At 41.0% G+C, this 23,129-nt stretch overlaps 1 protein-coding gene across 1 annotated transcript in view; it reads right to left on the reverse strand.

Moving 5' to 3' along the window:
* Window positions 1-23,129, reverse strand: part of DSCAM (DS cell adhesion molecule) — an 818,243-nt gene that overhangs the window by 296,478 nt on the left and 498,636 nt on the right. The window contains exons 7-8 of the mRNA XM_046001392.1: window positions 19,049-19,345; window positions 18,027-18,302 (exon numbers count right to left, since the gene is read on the reverse strand). Coding sequence (XP_045857348.1) covers window positions 18,027-18,302; window positions 19,049-19,345 — 573 coding nt within the window. The remainder of the gene's footprint in view (window positions 1-18,026; window positions 18,303-19,048; window positions 19,346-23,129) is intronic.

Here is a 23,129-nt window from a genome sequence, read left to right on the forward strand (position 1 = left end):
CAGAAATTGATGCATATGGAGACAAGTGGCCCAGATTCCTTTTCAAGAAAGGATGTGTCCTCCAGATTCTGGGAGTGATGAAAGGTAGCACCCTTTAGTTATCAGCCACTCTGAAGACTGTTCCAGATGAAGTGAGCCACCTCTTGCAGGACAGGCTCTTTCTGGGCTGGCTACATCTGATCACTGACTGAGGAGGGAAATTATGCCCAAGCTCATAACAGCTCTGAAGGAACCTGCTTTCTCGGGCGCTCCCTGCAGGGATGATACAGCTGTCATCGGACTGTGTCATACCGCACCTCCTCCCTGTGACCAGTCCTTCTTCCCTGCCCTCCTTCCACAGTGTTGATTGCTGGGTGTACTCCTAGATAAACACCCTGTACACCAAATTCTCTTTCAGAGACTGCTTCCTAGGGAGCTGAACCTGCAACAGTTTGCCTCACCTAAAGGTGAAATTGATCTACTGTCAATAACAAAACCAAATCTGTTTGTAACACTGCCAGCACATGTTCCATCCATCCGTCTGTCCATCCATCCATCTGTCCATCCATCCATCCACCATCTTGTTTTTATTCATTTCAAATTGTGACCAGAGGATAAACATCATGTGTGCTGGGTTCTCTTCTAATAAGATCCCTCTGTACTTGATTGATAGTATTTTCCTATTCTCCTGCAGAGCAGAAATATTCTGTCATTGATAGAAGCCAGGAAAAGAATAGTTTGAAAGTGTAATTTTAAGATTACTGGGTTGTCTGGGGAGGTCAGTCCGTTGAGCATCTGACTCTTATTTCAGCTGAGGTCATGATCTCAGGATTGTGAGAATGAGCCCTGCACTGGGCTCCGTGCTCAGTGGGGAGTCTCTTCCTCTTTGTTTCTCTCTCCCTCTGCTCTGTCCCTCCCCACTCATGTGCTTGCTCGCTCTCTCTCTCCCTAAAATAAATAAATAAATCTCAGAAATAAGATTACTGCTCATTACCTGAAAAAAAAAAGGTCTGTGTTTATTTGTTTATTTGGTGGTTTGTCTGTACTCATTTAGGTGTCCCAAATTCAGCCAGTGTCCAGTACTGAAATTTTGTCTTTCATATGAGGTTATGCATATTCATAAGCTCACTAAAATATGTCAAACAGAACTAAAGCAAGTAAGAATTCAGTACTCATATTGGAATCAGAGCTCAAGAACTCCCAAAGGTGTCAGTTCAGAAATACTAGAGAACATGATAAATATAAATCAGAACACACATATGTCTGGGAGCCTAACCATATACACACCCTGCATGCACCAGATAAAGGGTTCGTAGCAGATGAGGCCTGAAGCATAAGGTCCTTAACCTGAACACTAGCCAACAGAGTGGTTCAGCTGACACAAAAATAGCATAACTTTGGAATAAATCATAGACAAAGGCAAGTAACTCTTCTATAATGATTTTCTAGACTTTATAGATTGTGAGAACCATAGAACCATAAATAGGACAACATAAGTAGAAAGGTAAGAAAAATAACTTCTACCCCCAGAATTGTTAAAAATTATCAATTAAGCCCATGGGATTTTAGGGAAAAAAATCCTAAGGCATAATGTAGAATTATAATGAGAAACAGGAACTGTTGTTCCCATCAGCTGGAAAGTTACAAGTCACACATAAAGAAGAGGAAAGACAAATTGCATGGAATTTGGGGAGGGGAAAACACTAAAACTATCTCTGAGAAGGATGACAGCATTTCCTTCAAAAGCACTTTCAGGAAGAACAGGGCATCTCTGTTCTTTTCACCAATGGCTACAGCAGTCTGTGTGGAAGGATCTGGGTGGTTTGGAGAGAGATTCTACTCCCTAGTCATGAGAGATGTTTCTTCATAGAAGGTGTTGGCCATAGCTATATCATGCTGAAATAAATACTTTCTTTAACATTTAAAAATGATGAACAACTTGAGAATTCATGAGAATTTTTGTATTTAATAATTAGAGTCACCTTGGACTGAGGAGGAAGCCAGGTTACTTTTCCCCTGGTTCAGGGCAGTAATGAGTTTACACAGAACGACTTGGTAATAAAACCGAGTAGTTTTCTGATGAACCCAAACTAACTTGCATCTCTGAAAGTTAAAGAAAAGTTATTTGAGTCATCATGGCATCAAGAAAATGAAATATAGGAAGTCAGAGAGGGAGACAAACCATGAAAGACTCTTAACTCTAGGGAACAAACTGAGGGTTGCTTTAGGGGAGGGGGGGAAAGGGGTAACTGGATGATGGGCATTGAGGAGGGCATGCGATGTAATGGGCACCGGATATTTTATAAGACTGATGAATCACTGACCTCTACCTCAAAAACTAATGATACACTATATGTTAACTAATTGAATTATATAAGATTTTTAAGAAAGAACATTTACCCTAAAGATACAGATGTGAAAAGAACGTCCATCTGTACCTCAGTGTTCATAGCAGCAATAGCCACAATCACCAAACTGTGGAAAGAACCAAGATACCCTTCAACAGACAAATGGATAAGGAAGATGTGGTCCATATACATGATGGAGTATTATGCCTCCATCAGAAAGGATGAATACCCAACGTTTGTATCAACATGGATGGGACTGGAAAAGATTATTCTGAGTGAAATAAGTCAAGCAGAGAAAGTCAATTATTACATGGTTTTCACTTATGATGGAGCATAAGGAATAACATGGAGGACATGGGGAGATGGAGAGGAGAAGTGAGTTGGAGGAAATTGGAAGGGTAGATGAACCATGAGAAACTGTAGACTCTGAGAAACAAACTGAGGATTTTGGAGGGGAGGGGGAAGAGGGGATGGGTGAGCCTGGTGGTGGGTATTAAGGAGGGCACATATTGCATGGAGCACTGGGTGTGGTGCATAGACAATGAATCCTGGAACACTGAAAAAATAAAATAAAGTTTAAAAATAAAACAAAACAAAATAAAATCCTGGAGCATGCTAAAAAAAAAAAAATAAAAGAAGAAAAGAAAAAAAAAAGAAAGAAAGAAAACGAAACCTAGCTTGTGTTTCACTAATCTAGCTAGAGAAAAGACTCTCCTAGATGGGTTGCAATTATTTTACTTGTGTTTGTGTTGATGGAAGCAAAGCCAGGTGACTCTAACCAGAGGGGATGACAGAAAGGCTACATGACAGGGTTAGGCAAGATTCATAAAAGGACTGGCATTCATTTTAAAACTTAGCTCCTCTTCCCAAGCAGCTTTTCTTACGAGGATTGTCAGTAATAAAAGGTTATTTACTTGAGAATTATCTTCCATGACACTTAGAAAAGGTCATCTTTCTTTAGAAACTTGGTTATTAATTATAACTGACTTCAAGCTGCTGCATTTCCTGAGCAAAATGCTAAAATATGGGGCACCTAGTGGCTCAGTTGGTTGAGCATCTGACTCTTGATTTCAGCTTAGGTCATGATCTCAAGGTCGTGAGATGGAGCCCTACCCTCACCAGGCTCCACACTGGGCATTCAGTCTGCTTGGGATTCTCTCTCCCTCCCTCTAAAAAAATGCTGAAATATGTCATAGTGAAACAAGGGGATAAAAAGGTAGTTACACTATTTCAGTGAAGCTCTAAGTCAATTCAATTACTTTGATAAATTTCAGGGCACTGAGTTAGTGACATAATGAAGGAACAGCATTGTTCAGTGCCCGAAAGCAGACAGATAGCATAATCATCCCTCTGCATTCTATCTACACAATATTCACATCAGCATAAGTTTGCACAACTGGCTCTCCCGGCAGTTAGGACAGCTGTGTCTGTGCACGCTCTCTGCTTTGTTTCAGGGTTTTCTTGGTGAGGACTCAGACGAGGCGGGTTTCAGCAGTTACAGGTTCTGAGTCTTTGAGTGAATGACGGATACAGAGTGAAATCCTCCACATGTTGTCATCACTCCGAGACTACATGAAAAATTCAGGTCTGAAAAACCAAGGTGTTTTCTCTGCATGCCTAGACTAATATACATAACAAATAAGTAATTCTTTCTGGAAAAAAATTAACGAATTCTGTGACTGAACTGAATAAAAAATGACAAAGAAATTCCTGTGTATGAAAATACGATTGTAACATATTTGTGATCATTTAGTATAAACAGATCATATTATAAATCTAACTGCCAGTACTTGAGTGAGTCTACCCGGTACAGGGTAAAGGCAGAGAACAAGAAATAGAGAGTAAATGGAAAATATGGGACTATTGATAGATCTAAAATCTAACACATAAAAAAAAATAAATTAATTAAAAAAATAAAATAAAATAAAATCTAACATAGCTTTGATATAAGATTAATTTAAGTAAACACATGGGTGTTAATTATGTGTCAAACATCACATACAAACACCACTAAACACTGGATCCATGCAACATCCTAAAACAAACAGCTACAGAAAAGCAGGAGTTAAAGAAATGGGGAAAACATCTACCAGGAAGATGTGAAAACGAGGTAGGCAAAAAGAGAAACTTTTCAATCATATAAGTCAAGACAAAAAATCAGAGATTATGGCAGAAAATAGGTAAATCAAAAACTACATTTAGTCACATTAACACCTGTTTGATAATTGATCAATAAAGGAACTTAAAAAACCTAGAGATGAGACATAACACAATTACTGAATGTAATTGAACACATACAGACAGATTTATGTGCCACAAATATAAGAAAAAGACAAACTTTTTTTTTTAAATAGATAAAACATCCATCGAGAAAGATTCGGTAACTTTCACAGAACTAGAATCATCTCTGAGGATACCTCCGTAGTATCTTGGTGGGTGACAAAGAGAGGGAAGTGTGGGTCATTTTAATGATGTTAGGAAGATTGGCTCACTATATAGTGAAGGAAGAAATTGATGCCTACTTCTACTGTATCTACCACCCTCTGTCGATGGAAGACCTGAATGTGGACAGCGGAAATATAAACGTGGAGTGAGTACAGAAAATCACGTAGGAATAGATCTTCCAGGAACTCAGAGACTCCTTGATCCAGATCCCGCGGAAGACAATCGAAGGTGAAGTGGAGAGCCCAGAGACAGTCTTGACAAAGATACTCACAACAATTTCTATGTAAGAAGAGACTGAGTTTGGGGCGCCTGGGTGGCTCAGTGGTTAAGCCGCTGCCTTCGGCTCAGGTCATGATCTCAGGGTCCTGGGATCCAGCCCAACATTGGGCTCTCTGCTCAGCAGGGAGCCTGCTTCCTTCCCCTCTCTCTGCCTGCTTCTCTGCCTACTTGTGATCTCTCTGTGTCAAATAAATAAAAAATTAAAAAAAAAAAAAGAACAGATTGAGTTTACACGAAGGAACCAAGCAAAGCGGGAAGAATGATGGTAAAGCAAGCAAAGGAAATTCATAGAGAGGACTCCCAAATACCTAATAAGAATATGAAGAGGGTCATGCTCGAGCTCAGTAGGAATCGAAGAAAAGCAAATTAAAGGAAAATCTACACTCTTTAGATTTGTAGCACTTAGAAAGGCAGATGATATCCAGAGATATGGGGAGATGTGGGGCAGAGATACGGGGAAATGTGGCCTCTCCTGGGTGGCTGGCAGCAGCGTAAACTGGTATTTTGGAGAGCGCTCTGCCGTCACTGGGGATACTAAGTTAATATCACGCATGGGCCCACCGACAAGGATCTTCATCGTGCACTGTGCACAGAGTCAGAGGGGCTGGAGAAAAGCCTAAGGATTTACTTTCCTTGCTTTAATACACATTTATATGTATATCTTCAGAAGGGCATAAAAAGTTGACTTAAAATAAACCTATTAAGGGCACCTGGGTGGCTCAGTAGGTTAGCCATCTGCCTTTGGCTCGGGTCATGATCCTGGGGTCCTGGGATCGAGACTCCTCACCTTGGGCTCCCAGTAGGAAGTCTGCTTCTCCTTCTCTCTCCCCCTGCTCAGCACCTCTTCTCTCTCTCAAATAAATAAGTAAAATCTTTAAAAAATAAAATATACATTTAAAAAATGAGCCCTGGGGCGCCTGGGTGGCTCAGTGGATTAAGCCGCTGCCTTCGGCTCAGGTCATGATCTCAGGGTCCTGGGATCGAGCCCGCATCAGGCTCTCTGCTCCGCTGGGAGCCTGTTTCCACCTCTGTCTCTGCCTGCCTCTCTGCCTACTTGTTATCTCTCTCTCTGTCAAATAAATAAATTAAAAAAAATCTTAAAAAATGAGCCTATTAAGTACACACATGAGTAAGTACAGACAAGACCAGAAGGAATGATAGCAAAATTGGTGGATGGTTTAAAAAAAAGAAAAGAAGGGGGCACCTGGGTGGCTTGGTGGGTTGAGTCTCTTGCCTTCGGCTCAGGTCGTGATCTCAGGGTCTGGGATCAAGCCCCACATCTGGCTCTCTGCTCAGCGGGGAGCCTGCTTCCTCCTCTCTTTCTCTCTGCCTACCTCTCTGCCTACTTGTGATCTCTGTCTGTGTCAAATAAATAAATGAAAACTTTAAAAAAAAGAGGATAAATGCAAATATATCAAAATGTGGAACGTGTATGGACTGATGATAAAGATGGGGCATAAAGCAAGTACCTACAGAACCGAAGTTCTCAATGGGCCAGTCAATAGCACCTCTAGGGGACTTTGTTCATGAGCCCAAAGGAGTGACTTCACAGTAGGCTGCGGGTTACATGAAAGAATGCTTATCTTCAGGATGGTGGTGACATTCCCATTCCCCTCTTTTGGGCATTAGAAAATGCCTGGAGGTTTAGGTTTCTCTGAGATGAGGTGGCACATCCGTCCCCCCGCACAGATACGTTAGAGACAATTTGCTGGAAGCAAAGGCTCAGCGTTGTCCTCCTTCAGCTTACGTGGAGGAGGACAGCTGATGTTCAGGGCTGCCCTGGAGGGGAAAATGGGACCAGAGAGAAAAGGAACTACGAGAGAAGGCAGATTTGTATCCAGCAAGAAGAGGAACTGTGTGGTGCTCAGGGCTGCACAGAATCAAGACGGGCTCAGTGCCTGGAGCAGCTGCAGAAAAGAGTCTGGAAAAATGGGCAAGGTGGGTATCACATGGTTGTCTCATCCACGTGAACTCCACGTTCATGTACCTCCCTGTGGCTCTCTATTTCTACCATCTCTTTATGCTATGTAGGCATCTCTATATTTATTCATGTCTATCTATGTATGGATATAATACACATACTTATGCATGGCGTTGACCCATGAGTATGTTAATAGTTATATATAAATAAAACACACACATATATATTATTTATGTCATGTATCACGTGTGCTCAGACTTACACAGTTGTGTTATGTACCAATCTATACAAAAGATCCTACTGTATGATCCTGAATTGAGAAGGGTTTTTGCTGGCTTTAAATATCTTTGGAGCATTATTGGTTAAACTACCTGAGAGTTCTTTACAGTGTGTATGTGTGTGTGTAAGTACGCGTACATGTGTGTATATTTGCAAAGAGACTGATTATGGGTTAGGCAGGGAAGGTGTAATAATTTTCCTGTCATTCTTTCTTTTTTCTCATCTCCACTTAATTGTCTCCTTCTCCAAGTTGCCATGTTTAACAAGCAGCAGTATCGCAAAACATGATTTCTCCTACAATCTTAATTTTCACTGAGTAGAAACGGCAATCTTTGACTTAAAAAAAAAATCTAACACACAATCTTTTTTCTTTTCTTCTACTTAGAGAAAAAGTTTGAGATATTATTTCTAAAAAAAAAAATTAATGAAGGATTTCCTTAAAGAAATGTATCAGCTTCATTTTTCTAGAGTGGGAGGGGAATTATAAGAGCTTCTACCCCCAGGACAAACCCATCTGAAGAAGACATGCCAGGGGATTTTGGAGCCCGATTCTGACCCCCTAAGCTAGAGGAAGGAGTTCTCTCCTGCAGGAACTTGAGAGTGTGAATCCTCAGCCAGGGGAGTAAATGTCTTAGGTGGGTCCATCAAACAGGTATGTTCCTTGGTAGTTGAGCAACAAGGAGTGGTGAAAGTCCCCCACCTCATCAGCCTTCTGTCACACTGGAATACTAAATTAACCAAGGGAGCATCTGGGTGGCTCAGTCAGGTAAGCATCTCCCTCCGGCTCAGGTCATGATCCCGGGTGCTAGGATCGAGTCCTGCATCAGGCTCCCTGCTCGACATGGAGTCTGCTTCTCCTTCTCTCACTTCCCCCACTCATGCATGTTTTCTCTTTCTCTTACAAAAATAAATAAATAAAATCTTCAAAAAAACTAACCAAAGGACTATAAATTCCCATTTGAAACCATAAGATTGCACAAAAGGATTACACATTTAATGTCTTCCCCTACATTCCTCTACCAGATCTAATTTCTCCCATATTATTCATAATAGAAACTACACCTTCCCTAAGGAGTTGCTGACAATCCATATGAACATTTTGTGAATGACTACAACTTGGGCCACACCAGACCCAACAAACAGGACCCTAAATGAAACACTGCTCAATTTTAATGAGGCACCTGAAAGAGAAAACTAGCTTGAAACACCACGTGTTCTACCAACAGATGCGTACATGACTCCAGTAGCCAGTAGAAGAGAGAAAGAAGAACTCCATCCCTGAGCGAGGTGGGTTCTGAGCCTGATTGGAACAGCAGACAGGTGGGAGGTCTCCAGCTGGAACAGCAAAGGGGCAAGCGTTCCGAATGGGAAGTGGGAGTGGGGGGCGCTGCCCATGTTGTTTCTGCGCACAGAGCTGTGCCTCCGCCCAGGCTGAGCAGCATCAGCCATCAGAAGCTCCTGAAGAGCGATGTGGTAGCAGACAGCACCCCCGGTTGCTCACTCCGAGATGGGAGCGGACCCCATGTTTAATTGGGCATTAACCTCCCGGGTTGCAGCCCCGGCAACACTGCCAGACCGCCACGGTCACGGAGCAGGTGCGGCCTACGATAAAGTGCCGCGCTGGGGCAGAATCTGTTGGTCAGACTGTGCAGAACCTGGTCCCTGCTGAACACAGAGTGTCACTAGTGTTCGGTCGGACACACTGCCTATGACACCTAATTCTTCCCTCGCTTCGGAGCAAGACACGAGAAAGGCGTGTGCTAAATCAGGAAGGGAAAATGCTACAAAGACGGTGGTGAAAAGAAATGGGAAGGAGCTGATGCTCTTGCTGTGTTTCCAGAAGCAGCCTCTCATCTGGTTACTGGCAAATGTTTATTTTAAAAACTCAGGAAAAATAATTCTGAAAGCTTGATGCTTCTCAGACACTCTTGACCACCTATGGGGTTGACTCTCTCTCGCTCGCTCTCTCTCACTCTCTCTACTAGTGTAAACCCTCCAAATCTGCATTTCAGAGTTCCTATGGTCTGAATCCAGGAGGCCAGTCCAGATGCTTTCAACCAAACCCTACCATCCATAAGCCTTGGCCAAGCCACTAACGGTGTGGGTTTCCTGTCTCAGCCTCTCCGTCACCTAGACCAGAACTCCTGGAGCGGCCCTGGGTCCAACCCCACCCTCATGGTCCAAATCCGTTCCCCATTTTACTGCGTGTCAATGTAACTAGATCTCATTCCCTCTCTTAAAGAAACCATCAACAACCTCACTCCCTTCCTTTTTAAATCATCTCCTTAAACTTTCAATAGCTTCCTTCCCAGGTCTTTGTCTTAATTTCTCCTCGCTTCCACCCTGGCTTCCGACTGCAATGTGGATCGCTTTTCTGAAACACACGACAGGGTGAACTGGAATCCAAAGGCATGTATTTGAATCCTGACTACATTACTGGACAGTTCTGAGCAAGCCTTCCGCTCACTCTCTGTTCTGTTTCTCTGCTTATGCTTCCTCTACGTTACAGAGTCACTGTGAGCATTAATTAAGGTTACACATATGAAAGTGTTTGTAAACTATAAAGTTTTATATAAATATAAATAGAAGGTGACATTTTTATGTGGCAGCCAATTAACTTTCCTGGCAGTGCTGGTCCCTAGCAATTAAAACACTCAATTAGGCACCGTTCAAGTTCACTGTGGCACCTAAAATGAGAAAGAAAAGTCTGAAATGTGTTAAATACAACCCTGCTTGTTAAATTGAAGTGAAGTGAAAAAAGGGAATTTGACTTTCCTTTCTCCCGACTTGTTTGAGAGCAGCAAATTGAGCTTCTGGTTGGCTAACAGAGCTCAGACTGCTTAAGTTTCAGGCATTATCAATAATTAACAGGTGTTTAAATTGATCTATGAAGTTTGGTTTTTTTTTTTTTTTCAAATTTCCTAAGTCAATGCTACAAAATAATCAAAAGTCCCAGACTATTAGCAAAAAAGACATGACTAAAAAATAGTATTGTTTAGGGGCACTTGGGTGGCTCAGGGGTTTAAGTATCTGCCTTGGGTTCAGGTCATGAACCCAGGGTGTTGGGATCAAGCTGCATGTCGGCCTCCCTGCTCAGCCAGGAGGCTGCTTTTCCCTCTGCCCTTCCCCTGCTCATGCTTACTTGTCTGTCTCTCTCTGAAATAAATAAATAAAATCTTAAAAGAGAGAGAGAGAGAGAAACAGTATTTTTTCCAAATATCATCTAATACACACTCAAACACACACACACACACACACACACACACACACACAGTGCCGCCTTCAGTTAACAGAGAATCCTTGGGCAACAAGATGAAAACAACGTGCTCCCCCCGTTTGTGGAATTATGGACGGAAACAAGGGGCCCACTTTCCAAGGAAACCAACTTGTGAGCCAACATATTTGCTCCTCTGAAATTATCTGAGTAAAATATTCACTGTGCGGTCTAACAAGAGAGGTAATCAAACTGTATTTATGTAAATAAAATAAGAACAGACTGCTTTCCAACCGATTCACAGAGAAAGTAAAAAAATCATTCTTTTCCTACAATTGAGTTGATTTCTTATTTTTTCTATTATCATAATCTTTATCATAATTGAAATAAGTAAGGGTTATTAATCTTTTAGAAGCATATATAGACTATAATCCTGGCCACTGAACTGTGGCTTAATTTACATATTTCATTTCCAAACATTTTAAAATTCAAATGTAAGTGTTCAGAAGTCAATCTGGTTGCAACCTTTCCGATGACATCTGAGTAAAGGCTAAAACTGTTCGTGGTGTATAATTATTACTATATATTTAAAGTTAGAAGCCATCTTAAGCAAGAAATGCAAGTGGTCTCTTAAACTGAATTATTCAATATCTTTGTCAGGGTGCAAAGTGGGTAACTATGACCAGTGAGTCAATAAATAAAAGGGGATGCCAGACTGTGATCTTTTTCACCTGGGGGTCCCACGCTGGCTTACGGGGGTTAAACCTATTCGCCCAACCTGCAATTTCCTCTTTTGGTGACTACAGTTTCATCTGTCAACACAGAAAAGATGGAATAAATGTAAGCTGGGATAGCCAATAACCGTATTTCATTTAGAAAATGTTCCTTTTAAATCATGTTTTGAAGCAACGATTCCCCAAAAGGATATGCTCTCTCCTCTGCCCAGACATCTGCATAAAAAAAAAAATTATAAACATCTCATCAACACCAATGAACAGTTTTTAGCAAATTCAGTGTTCCAGGTTTCCTGGCAAATGCACTGTTAAAGTCTTCCTGATCAAATTTGTGTTAGTGTGTGATATTCCTATAGGGGAGGCTCCACGGAGAGATGTAACCTGTCATCTAGAGGGCTACCATTAGAGACTGCCAGGGACGTCCACGGCTTTGCTCGCTTGGCTATTATAGGTTTCATAGGAATCTGCTTGGTTTCAATGTCATCTTGCATCTAGAGGGCTTTCTGCTTTCTTCGTCTGATTTGGTTGCTGCACCTGACATCCTCCTTCCATCTGGCTCCTTCCCTCACACTTCCTTTTTTTTTTCTTTCTTTCTTTAAAGATTTTTATTTATTTATTTGAGAGAGAGCACAAGCAGTGGAGAGGGGCAGAGGGAGAGGCAGAAGCAGACTCGCTGGAGTGCGGAGCCTGATGCAAGGCTCAATCCCAGGACCCCAGGATCATGACTTGAGTCAAAGGCAGATGCTTAACCAACTGAGCCACCCAGACACCTCTCCCTCACACTTTCCATCACTGATCTTTGCTTGGCTTCCATGACCTAACATGATTCTTCTGATTCCTGGAGTTGGTTTCTTTTGGGGAGAATTCTTAACCACTGGATAGAATTTATTTTCTGAGGTTTTAACCCATGTGGGGACCCCTTTTTTTATTGAGCACTTGTTACTAAGTAAAGTGAGTACACAGTCAGGAGTCACTTTCAGTCCCGTTCATATTTTAATTCACTATCTTAAGACAGCTTGCTATGGCTATTGTTTTCATTTTCCTCCTTCTTTCAATAGTGCAACCTTCTCCCTAGTAAGGGGGTATAGATGGAAGCAGGCAGCCTGTCCAGACACTGCATAACTCTGGCCATAGTGATTGGTCCAGGAATGGATGGTGATCTGTAGAAAGACTGCCAGAGTCCATCCTTCTGATTTCCCTATGCAGAATCATGGGGGAAAGTGCATGTGAATCCAGAGATGACGAGAGTTTTCTTGCCAAATAGAGAGGCTGCTCTGAGTGAATGAAGCTGATGTGTAGATGGAAACACCAAAGGAACAAAGAAAAGTTTCAGATGGTAATTAAATGGCCAACAGACACATGAAAAACTGCTCCACATCACTCGGCATTAGGGAAATACAAATTAAAATCACAATGAGATACCACTTCACACTAGTCAGAATGGCTAAAACTAATGAGTCAGGAAATGACAGATGCTGGCAAGGATGTGGAGAAAGAAGAACCTTCTTACACTGTTGGTGGGAATGCAAGCTGGTGCAACCACTCTGGAAAACAGCATGGAGGTTCCTTGAGAAGTTGAAAGTAGAGTTTCCTTATGACCCAGCAATTGCACTACTAGGCATTTACCCCAAAGAATACAAATACAGTGATCCAAAGGGGCACCTGCCTCCCAATGTTTATAACAACAATGCCTGCAATAGCCAAACTATGGAAAGTGCCCAGATGTCCATCGACAGATGAGTGGATAAAGAAGATGTGGTGTATATACACAGTGGAATACTAGTCAGCCATCAAAAAAATCTTTCCATTTGCAAGGACATGGATGAAACTAGAGGGTATTATGCTAATGATCTCACTCATGTGGAATTTAAGAAACAAAACAGATGAACATAGGGGAAGGGAAGGAAAAATAAAATAATATGAAAACAGATAGGGAGGTAAGCCATAGGAGAAGCTGAACTCTAAGATACAAACTGAGGGTTGTTGGAGGGGAGGTGGGGGGATGGGGTAACTGGGAGATAGGCATTAAGGAGGGCACGTGATGTGATGACCACTGGGTGTTCTATGCAACTGATGAATCACTAGATTCCACCCCTGAAACTAACAAAAAAATTTTTTTTAATAATAATTTTAAAAAAGGTCTAGAGCAGGCCTCTCTGATCCCTATGCTATCTGCCCCTCCCAAATCTTAGTGTAATGCAACCTTGACCTCCATGCCTACTTCTCCCCTCCTCATACTGTTACAACTGCTGTTGAACCAGTCTGATTGGAGTTTCTGCTCTTTGCAATCAATAGGATCATGGTTGATCCATTGATCATCCCCTTCTAGGAAAGATTTGTATTTAAACAGTTCTTGTATGAATTTCATCAGACTTTATCTTCACACACTTGGTGAATAGGTTTTAATGTGAGTCCAACTAAGGCATGGATGAACCTGCCTCTATGAATGAGAATCTGCAGTGAGGTCCACAGCTCCTGACAGTCACACATAGTCCTGTGCCTTACACATTGCTTATTCATGATATCTCCAAATCTACTGTTCATATTCCACCATCCTGAATTCCACTCCTGTCTATCCAACTGCCTACTTAGTGGATCCATTTAATAGTTTGACCTCAATACATCAAAGAGTAGACTCCCGATTTCTTCCCTTAAATGGCTTCTTTGCATCTTCTGCTGACTCAACTAACAGGTGAGTTCTACTTTTCATTGCTCAGGCTGAAATTTTATCTTTCACTGACATCGAATCCATCAAGAAATCCCAATGAGTAGACCTTAAAAATATATCTAGAACCTGTCTGCTCCCCAACCCCTCATTGCTCTCTCCTTGACCCAAACCCCAGACCTCTCCCCTGCATGAGCTTTCTAGCAAGGGGCCTCCTCGTCCCTTGTCTCGGCACAAAAGTCAGATGTATTCTTTTACAATCTAGTCAGGCCCTGTGACATCTCTGTGTAAAATCATCTGATCAACACCTTCATCTCACTCAGGAAAAACTCAACCCCTTAGAGCTCATCCCTGCTGTACTGGGTCCTACATGAAAGGGTCCTGCTAATTCTGACCCCACCCTTCTTAATTTACCCTGGTTCATTCTGTTCCAGCCATATAGCCTCTGTGCTGGTCCTCTAGGTGACCAAGTCTGCCTCTTTTTGTTCCCTTTGTCTAGAATGTTCTTTCCTTTAGATACATGCTTGGCTCTCTTGCCCTCTTCTATGTCCTTGATCAAATGTCAGCTTCTCAAAGAAGCCTTCCCTGACTGCCCTATTAAGCACTGAAAATCCCAAATCCCTACAAGTGCCTTGCCCACTGCCAGCCATTTTCTGCCAGGCAATTGTAATGAAACATCGTGCAAAATATTATTTTCCTTTTGTCTGACAATCCTTGCCAAGGACCTAAAAATGATTATTCTATAATTATATACCTAGAAGAAAATTAATTCCTTTTTTAAAAGATTTTATTTATTTATTTGACAGAAAGCACAAGCAGGGGGAGCGGCAAGCAGAGGGAGAGGGAGAAGCAGGTTCCCCACTTAGCAGGGAGCCAGATGCAGGGCTTGATCCTAAGATCCCAGGATCATGACCTGAGCCAGAGGCAGACACTTAATGGACTGAGCCACCCAGGTGCCCAAGAAAAGAAATTCCTGAAAACAAAATCATTTGATTCATTTGTTTCCTAAAATGATGGAAACTTTGGGGATAAAAGCCAATAAATTCTCCTTTTGGGTGTAAGCTAGTTGGAGTTGGTTTCTGTCATTGGAGCTTAAAAGGATCAAGGTTAAAACATTGATTTAGGCTAGTCTAGAACATTTTAAGAAGAAAAGTGAGTAATTCAAATGGTCTTTGTTTGAATTTATGTCTCCTAAAAGTTGGTATTAAAATATCTGTATCCATTTATCCAACGGTCACACTTCTGGCAACTTTTCCTGAAAGATATCATCGTACAAGGAGATAATGGCCAATGTGTGGAGAAGCTCATTTGACACATCATCCAAAACAGTTAAATATTAGAAATAAGTGAAACAGTTAGCACTGGTGTAGATATTTTTTAAATGTAGTCTGAAGACCCTGAGGAACCCCTGAGAACATTTTCAGGGGTTTGCAAAAAGATAACCATTGTTATTGTAACACTAAGAAATCACGTAGTTTTCTCATTGGCTTGACCTCTGCATGGATGCACAGAAGTCGCCGTGGGTAAGACCACGGGGGCCTTAGCCCAGATCATGGCAGTACCACTAACATGTAGGCATCATCCTCCTGTTGTTTACCACCACCCAATTCTAATTGTTTTTGAAACTGGTTTCACAGATGAATCCATAAAAATAATAATTTTAAATAAAACTTAAACCTTGAGTGGCTATCATTTTCAGTGTTCTCTGCTCTGTCACAAAATGGGAAGAAGGCACAAAGCACCGTCTGCCTGCTGCACAGGACGGTTGTCTTGAAGGAAAGCACTTGTGACTTGTTTGAATTACAAGCTCCACTAAGCACTCTTTTCATGGAATTCTGTTGTTTCCTCTAAGAATGGCTACCTAAAAGCTACAGTTACTCAGGCTTGTGCAACGGGCAGACACTGTCCTAGAGGGAAACAAAACAAAACAAAAAACCCCACAAGATATAGCCTGCCTCTCCTATGATCACAACGGACTGTATTTGCTGCAAGTAATGAAATTCAAACTTTCAAGCAAAAAAGTAGAATTTTATAAAACTTGTACCTGTTGCTATGAGCCTCTTAGCTTCCCAGTACTTAAAGACTTTTCTGATGAGACTTTGATTTTATTCAACAAATTCTGTTGATATTTCAAAGATCCACGTAACTCAGCAAACCAGTAATTTCCAAATGATCAATTTATCATGTTACAAAACAAGGTGTGGGTAAGACATTCGTTCGAAGGGCATGATAGACGGATAAATTTTAAGACACTGGAGTGCCAAACACTTATTGATAAAGCTTTTAATTCTCCAGGGCAGCTAATCTTTAAGATACCACCATATTTTATTCCTCTGCATTGTATTGAGTATTATAAAGTGTTTCTGGGTCCATTCACTTGTTCTGTTTGCTTACTGTTCGTCTCTCTTGATTGGACAGGGAGTGCCACAGAGGAAGAAGCTTGTCCATCTTTCATCCCTGTTTTCCTCCATGCCTAGAGTAAAACCTAGCATCTAGCAGATGTTTCATAAATGGTAAAGAAATAAATACAACCGCAAAATGAACTTTTATGTAGCTATCATAGTTTGGTTTACTAAGAAATTCTAATGACTTGAGAAAATTCTTAAGATATGTGACTCTTTTTAAAAGATTCAAAATTATTTATGTGCAAGTGTATCTATTATATTATACATATAACACAGAATACATAAAATATTACATAGATTGTATGTACGCATGTGTGTATGTGTGTGTGTATTTATATGTATCATGAAGAGGTAAACTGAGGAGGTTTGCAAGGAGATAAAAATGTTGGGTATGACCATGGAAATCCTATGTAACTCAGTACCCATAACATTAGAAAACAATTATTGGTATGTAGGAACAACTTAGACAGATAGCTTAGCAGGCAGAAGGCTATTGCTACATAATTTTGAAATTGTTTCATAGCATTTTAGAGTTATTTTCATGACCTGCACCATGTGGATTATTTACAGAATTGAAAATTTTCTTATTATATTCAGCTGAAGAAACTGACGTAGGGGATAGAAGAAACAGCTTCCCCTAAGGGTCTGCCACTACAGGGTTTTGTGTCCTGGGGTGGGTCTTGTCATTTTTGTGGTCTTTACCGATAAGAAGACCGAGATTGAGTTGCATGACCCCCAAATTCATCCTGATGGTCAGATTCCATGATGTAAAGAATCATTTAAAAGTCGAGAAATTTTTTGGTGGGTCCCTTTAATCACGTAATTCCTACACTGTTGCTCTAACCATCTCAACTACTCAAGATGAGAAGTTTGTCTGTAGCCCTTATCCATTAGAAAACCTCTTCCGGTTGGATTCTAAAAGAACTTACTTTTAGGAGTTTTTAGGAGAAGAAAGATTCAGATGGTTCCCAACTTAGGATGGTTCAACTTCCAATTTTTCACTTACTGATGGTGATATGTGTATTCTGTAGAAACTGCACTTTTGACTTTGAACCTCCAGAGCTAGTGACATGCAGGAGATAGTCTCTCATGATGCTGGGCAGCAGCAGCGGACCACAGCCCCTGGTCAGCCGGTGGTCAGGAGGGTAAACCTCTGAAACTGACCACCATTCTTCACGCAGACAACTTCTCTGCTCTTCACTTTCAGAACAGTATTCAACAAAGTACATGATATTCAACACTTTATTCTAAAGTCAGATTTGCTCTGGATGGTTTTGCCCAGCTGTAGAGTAATGGAAGGATTCTGAGCGTGTTTCAGGTAGGCTAGGCTAAGCTACGGTGTTTGGTAGGTGAGATGTATTAAACACACTTTTTACTTACTACCTTTCTAACTTACCATGACTGTATTGGTGCATAATCCCATTGTGAGTGGAGGAACATCTGTATGTACTTTAAAATGACCTGTCAGACAACTAGGTAACAGCGCCAATGATGTCTATTTTTTGATAATACTGACAACACATAGCCTCTGGAAAATCAACCCAAAAATCCACATGAAAAGAAAATTACACCAACTACAGGTCTTGTCCAGATGCAGGAATAAAGAGGTCAGCACCTCTGATGTACCCTACCCTTCCTGTCTTTATAACTGTCCTACTGAAAATATGCATCCTCTAAGGACCCGCCACTCCTAATCATGGTTCTCGTGGAAAAGCAGGGTCATGACAGGCTGTGTGATGACAGCAATGCAACCTTACCTTTGACCGTCACATGTACACTCTGGCTGGTGGAGAGCTGCGGTTGAACTAGCACGTTGCACGTGTACTCTCCCTCATCCACTTCCTTTTGCACGTCCGAAAGTTTCAGAGTGCCATTGTTCTCAAATGCCACCTGGCGATGGTTGAAAGGAAGAAGATTGGAGTTCTTGTACCATTTGATGGAGTAATAGGGATAGCCAATCACACGGCAGTGGATGTATGTGTCCCGCCCTGCTATTGCTGTGATATTTTTCATTGGTCGAATGCTTGCAGGCCCTAGAGAGACACAAAGATACTCTTGAAAATACTTTAAGGGTACATCTCATGTGTGGAAATGCGTACACTTTTCCTTGAGGAAAAAAAAATGTAGATTATTTTCTTGGGAAAACATCTTTTTCGATTAAACAATTTTTTCTGTGTTTAGATTTTTCTACTAAGAAGTTCTTTATTTCCTTCTAGTTTCACTACTTTCAAATGAATGAGTGTTAAAAACGTACATTATCAACTACTTCTGTTAAAACATTTTTAATTACAAGGTAAGAGATGATTTAATCAAAAAAGTAACTAGTCTGCACTGAAGCGTCCTGCTGTTTTTGTGAAAACATGGGTAACAATTCAATTTTTAAACTGTCTCTGTAAGTAGGTTATGGAGATGGAGGTTATGTCATGTCGCACTATGAATGTCAGTTAAAATACCATGTACACGAAGGTTTACGTGACTGCAGTAGAAGAGAAGAGGAGGGGGAAGGAGCATGCAGAGCATAAACTGGGAAAGGAAAGATCAAGTGGACAAATCTGAGAGTAACGAAGAGAGCAAGCTGACTAAAGAAACCAAAATGCCATTTTCCCCCCCACATTAACCCAATCAGGGCCATTCTGGAGTCAGAAGGAAAGGGTAGGAAATGGGAAGCAACAGTTGATCTGTTTTGGCATTCCAAGACTTAGCTCGGTGCATGCAGAAACCTTCTTCTCCACTACAATGAGTTATGTGTGTTTTTTTGAGGAGCTGATTTGACAAGCACCTCTTACGTTTATTCGAGCCTGGTACAGGACGACTCCCGCCGAGTTGTTGGCAGTGCAGCGGTATACTCCCCCGTCCCGGACCTGAGAGCTGGAGATGTTCAGGTAGCTGACCACGTTTCCCTCCGACGTGATCATCTGGCTGATGCGGTGACTGCCCCCCTTGAGGATCGGGTCATCGTCCAAGGTCCACGTGATGGTGGGCAAGGGCGTGCCCTTGACGTTGCACATGAGGGACACTGGTTCTGCTGGGCTCACCACTTTTTCACTGAAGGCAGAAATGATTTTGGGAGTTCCATCTGCGGGAATACAAATTACAGAAGGAAGTGGCACATACAAATAATTAAACAACTTCCAAATCTATTTGTTTAACGATTGGGAGGTGGGTGTAGTGGTTATTAAACACTACGAAAAACAAGTCTGGTTTTAGAGATACAGCTAAATCCCAAGCAGAATAAGATTACATTTTCAAAATGGGCAAATACAGTATTAGCAAGCTTTAATTACTTATATATTTCCTGGTTGTCATAAGAAGAACAATTATGCAATCCAGATGCCCATGCTATACCGTGTTAGCTCCCAAGAAGTCTACAATCCCGAACTGTTACATCCCCAACGGAAGTTTTAAACACAGAGGAAATTCACCCCTCTAAATGGTCACGTTAACTTGCCATTTCTGTGATAATTAGAGCTTGCTCACGAGGGAATAAAGGAAAGACTGAGGGACTGATTATCTCACCTCATTCATTTTTTTGTAAGAAATCATCCTTTAATTATTGAACTCTACATCTGAAACTAAGGATGTACTATATGTTGGCTAATTGAATTTAAGTAAAAAAAAGAAATCATCCTTTATAGTTTTAATGATAAATGGTAAGTCCATGTAAATGTCTATGAAAGCTCTGAGGGTGGGTAAAAGCCAAATAGACTTTGAGCCTTCCAGTGGGTATTAAATATCTCTGTGAGTATCTTAAGTTGATGGCTATACAATTTGTCACCCAACTTGGGACACTTCTGACAATGAAACAGCTAGGAGGAATAATTATGCCAGGAGGACAGGCACAGTCTCAGGCTATCCCAGGCAAAGTAAGATCTGGTCCTAGGGAATTTTCCATAGGAATTTCCAATATTTTCAACAAAGATAAAATTTTCATACTCCATTATTGTTCTATCATATATATGAACCATTTCCCTCACACTGTATGGTAGTAATCACAAATGCATCACTGACAAAATGGAAAGCCAAACAAATGAAGGAACACATCTGCAGCCACCTTGCTGTGCCACCACAGAAAGGTAACCGGTAACACTCCCAAGGAGTCTGAAGAGTTTCTCCTCCCCAGCCCCCCAGAAACTTGGAAGCCTAGTTCTGCGGCCAGTGAGACCTGGTATGTAGGGTTCTCCTGATGGGGTGCTGTGCTGAGCCCTCTACCATCTTTCCTCTTGCAAATTCCTGAATGTCAACTCCATTCCAATTCCTGGGTGACTGGAGAAAGCCCCCAAATATGTTGTTTTTTTTTTCCCCCCCTCATGGTAAGCGGAGTACTTCAGTGTTCTTGGACTGTAAGCATCTTGCTTTAGTACAAAAGATGAAAACAAGGACTTCATAATACGGAAGTGAAGAACCTGTGCCTTTGTCCTTAGAACACTGTAGACACTGCTTCAGCATGCTCTGCCTTAATTTATGGAGAAGTTAGGTGCTGCTGTGATTGTTATTCTTTGTACATAATCAGCCATTGATGATTAGGAATGTTATTTTATTTAATCTTAAAATTCACATTTTTTTCAGGATGGGCTAAGCTGTAAACTTCTTTGCACGGATTGTTACACCATACACTAAAAACTCGTCTTCTTTTATCTATTTTTATCTTTTTATCGTTATCTTTATCTTTATTTTTTATCTATTTTTCATCTACTTAGGAAAGTTTTCTTCAGTTATTCCTTTTTTCTCTGTAGATGAAGTTTACATACAGTGAAATGTACAAGCCTTAAGTGTAAGAATGAGTTTGTTAAATAATTAGACTGTGTAACCACTCACATGAGCACGATGTAAAGCATTTCATCACCCCAGAACATTCATTCCTAGGGCTCCTTTCATCAACCCCCTCTCATCAGACAGAGGCAGTCACTGTCCTGATTTAGTTTGCCTGATCTTGAGCTTCAAATCCTTTTGGGTATCTCTCCAAGTTTTGTTTGTCCTCAAGTTCATAATTTTTATGTGCTTGCAGTTTAGTCAGATAACATGCTATTCTATCATTTCCTAAAACAGGACTTGTTCTACTTTTCTGTGATTCCATTTTCCAGTTACTGTGGTTTGATCTTGAACCTATAATTATTAGATTTCATTTTCCTTAGACTCCACTTCCAGTTTCTTTGGCCTCATAGAAAATATTCCCAGATTCTGCATTATATCAATGGCCATTCTTAGCTCATGGTATTGTGAGTTTTTAAAACTTACATTAATCTAAAGCTATTTCAATGGGAATAATAGGAGGCTTTATCCAAGGATACTCTATCTGAGCCCATTTTAAGGCAAATTCTAGATACGTATTTATAAGTACACTTCTGCTCTCTTTTGCTACATTAACACTATCCTCTCTCAGATGAGGAAAAAAAAAAGTGAAGCTCTTGTCCTGAATGGAAACTGACATGCAATAAATAAATCTGTGAGTATGCTCGGTATGCTCCTCTGCCCCCTTTTTTATTCAAGTGACAGGCTTTTTTGGTGATGAAAGCAGACATTATTTTCCCAGTGAGACCCAAGTGTCTTTGAAATCTTTCTTGCTGTCATTCTCTGATACCCTGAAATCTTTTGACATCATTATGGATTATCAATATGCTCTTTAGGTTTTCTTAGTCACACAAGATCGTTGCCAAGGTAACTAGGCCTAGACAGGTATTCTCTCCTTCTTCTACAAAGAATCTAAAAATAATGATGTATAAGGACCACAGCACATCAGCAGCAGCAAACCAGCTCTGTACAAATTGATCACTCTCTGCCCTTAATTATTATGGGGATCACAGTGTCAGGCATTTAATATGGGTTCCATGCCTTCAGCTAATTTCACCTCTGCTTTAAGAAACTGTCTGCAAGGAAATGCTTGAATCAAAATAAGAATCTCATTGCTAAGCCTGCTTCTTCTTAAAATTAGCTAAGGTTAAAAAAATAATAGAGGGGCGCCTGGGTGGCTCAGTGGTTTAAGCCTCTGCCTTTGGCTCAGGTCATGATCTCAGGGTCCTGGGCTCGAGCCCCGCATTGGGCTCTCTGCTCAGGGGGGAGCCTGTTTCTCCCTAACTCTCTGCCTGCCTCTCTGCCTACTTGTGACTTCTCTCTCTGTCAAATAAATAAATAAAATATTTTTAAAAAATAATAGAAATATCCTTGAAGAGCATCAAGACATTTAAACGTATACTCATACATAAATATTTGTTTTTCTCTCTTTAGGCTATATGAAAGTCATGTAATTATTTTAATCAATGTACACCAAATGAATATTCAATGATACGTAAGGACATAATTTCCAACAAGATGCAACACATACAGGTGAAAGTCAGTTCAATTATCTGGTGATGAATGTATGTCTCCCTTGAATGTTACCTTGATAGCTTTTGTTCCCTGGCTGATTGATCAGCCTGCACACGTAAGCAGGCCATTAAGAATAGAAAATGGCATTCCTAGGACCTATTATCATAACCCGAGGTCCTTCCTCATAAATTTTGTTAATCTAAATTTGTGAATATCTGGACCCAACTGGGGACAACTGTACACATCAGGTGCCGCTTTTTCCTTTCCACCAAGGACTATGTGAAATTTTGCCCTACAGTTTTTCTGCCAAATTGTCTTTCTCAGCTGGGGGCTATACTCTCCCTACCCCACTCCCCGCCCCCCACCCCCAGGACATTTGGCAATGTCTGGAGGTATTTTTGGTTGTCACAACTCTAGTATCTCATGGGCAGAGGCCAGAGCTGCTGCCAACCCCCCCACAGCATATAACGTGGCCCTTCAAACAAAGCATCACTGAGCAACTCCAGTCTATGCTAATGGATGTCAACCAAACTTGAAGTTCTAAGTTTTTGCCGTCT

The sequence above is a fragment of the Meles meles genome, chromosome 4, assembly GCF_922984935.1.
Source record: "Meles meles chromosome 4, mMelMel3.1 paternal haplotype, whole genome shotgun sequence".
Classification (NCBI taxonomy): domain Eukaryota; kingdom Metazoa; phylum Chordata; class Mammalia; order Carnivora; family Mustelidae; genus Meles; species Meles meles.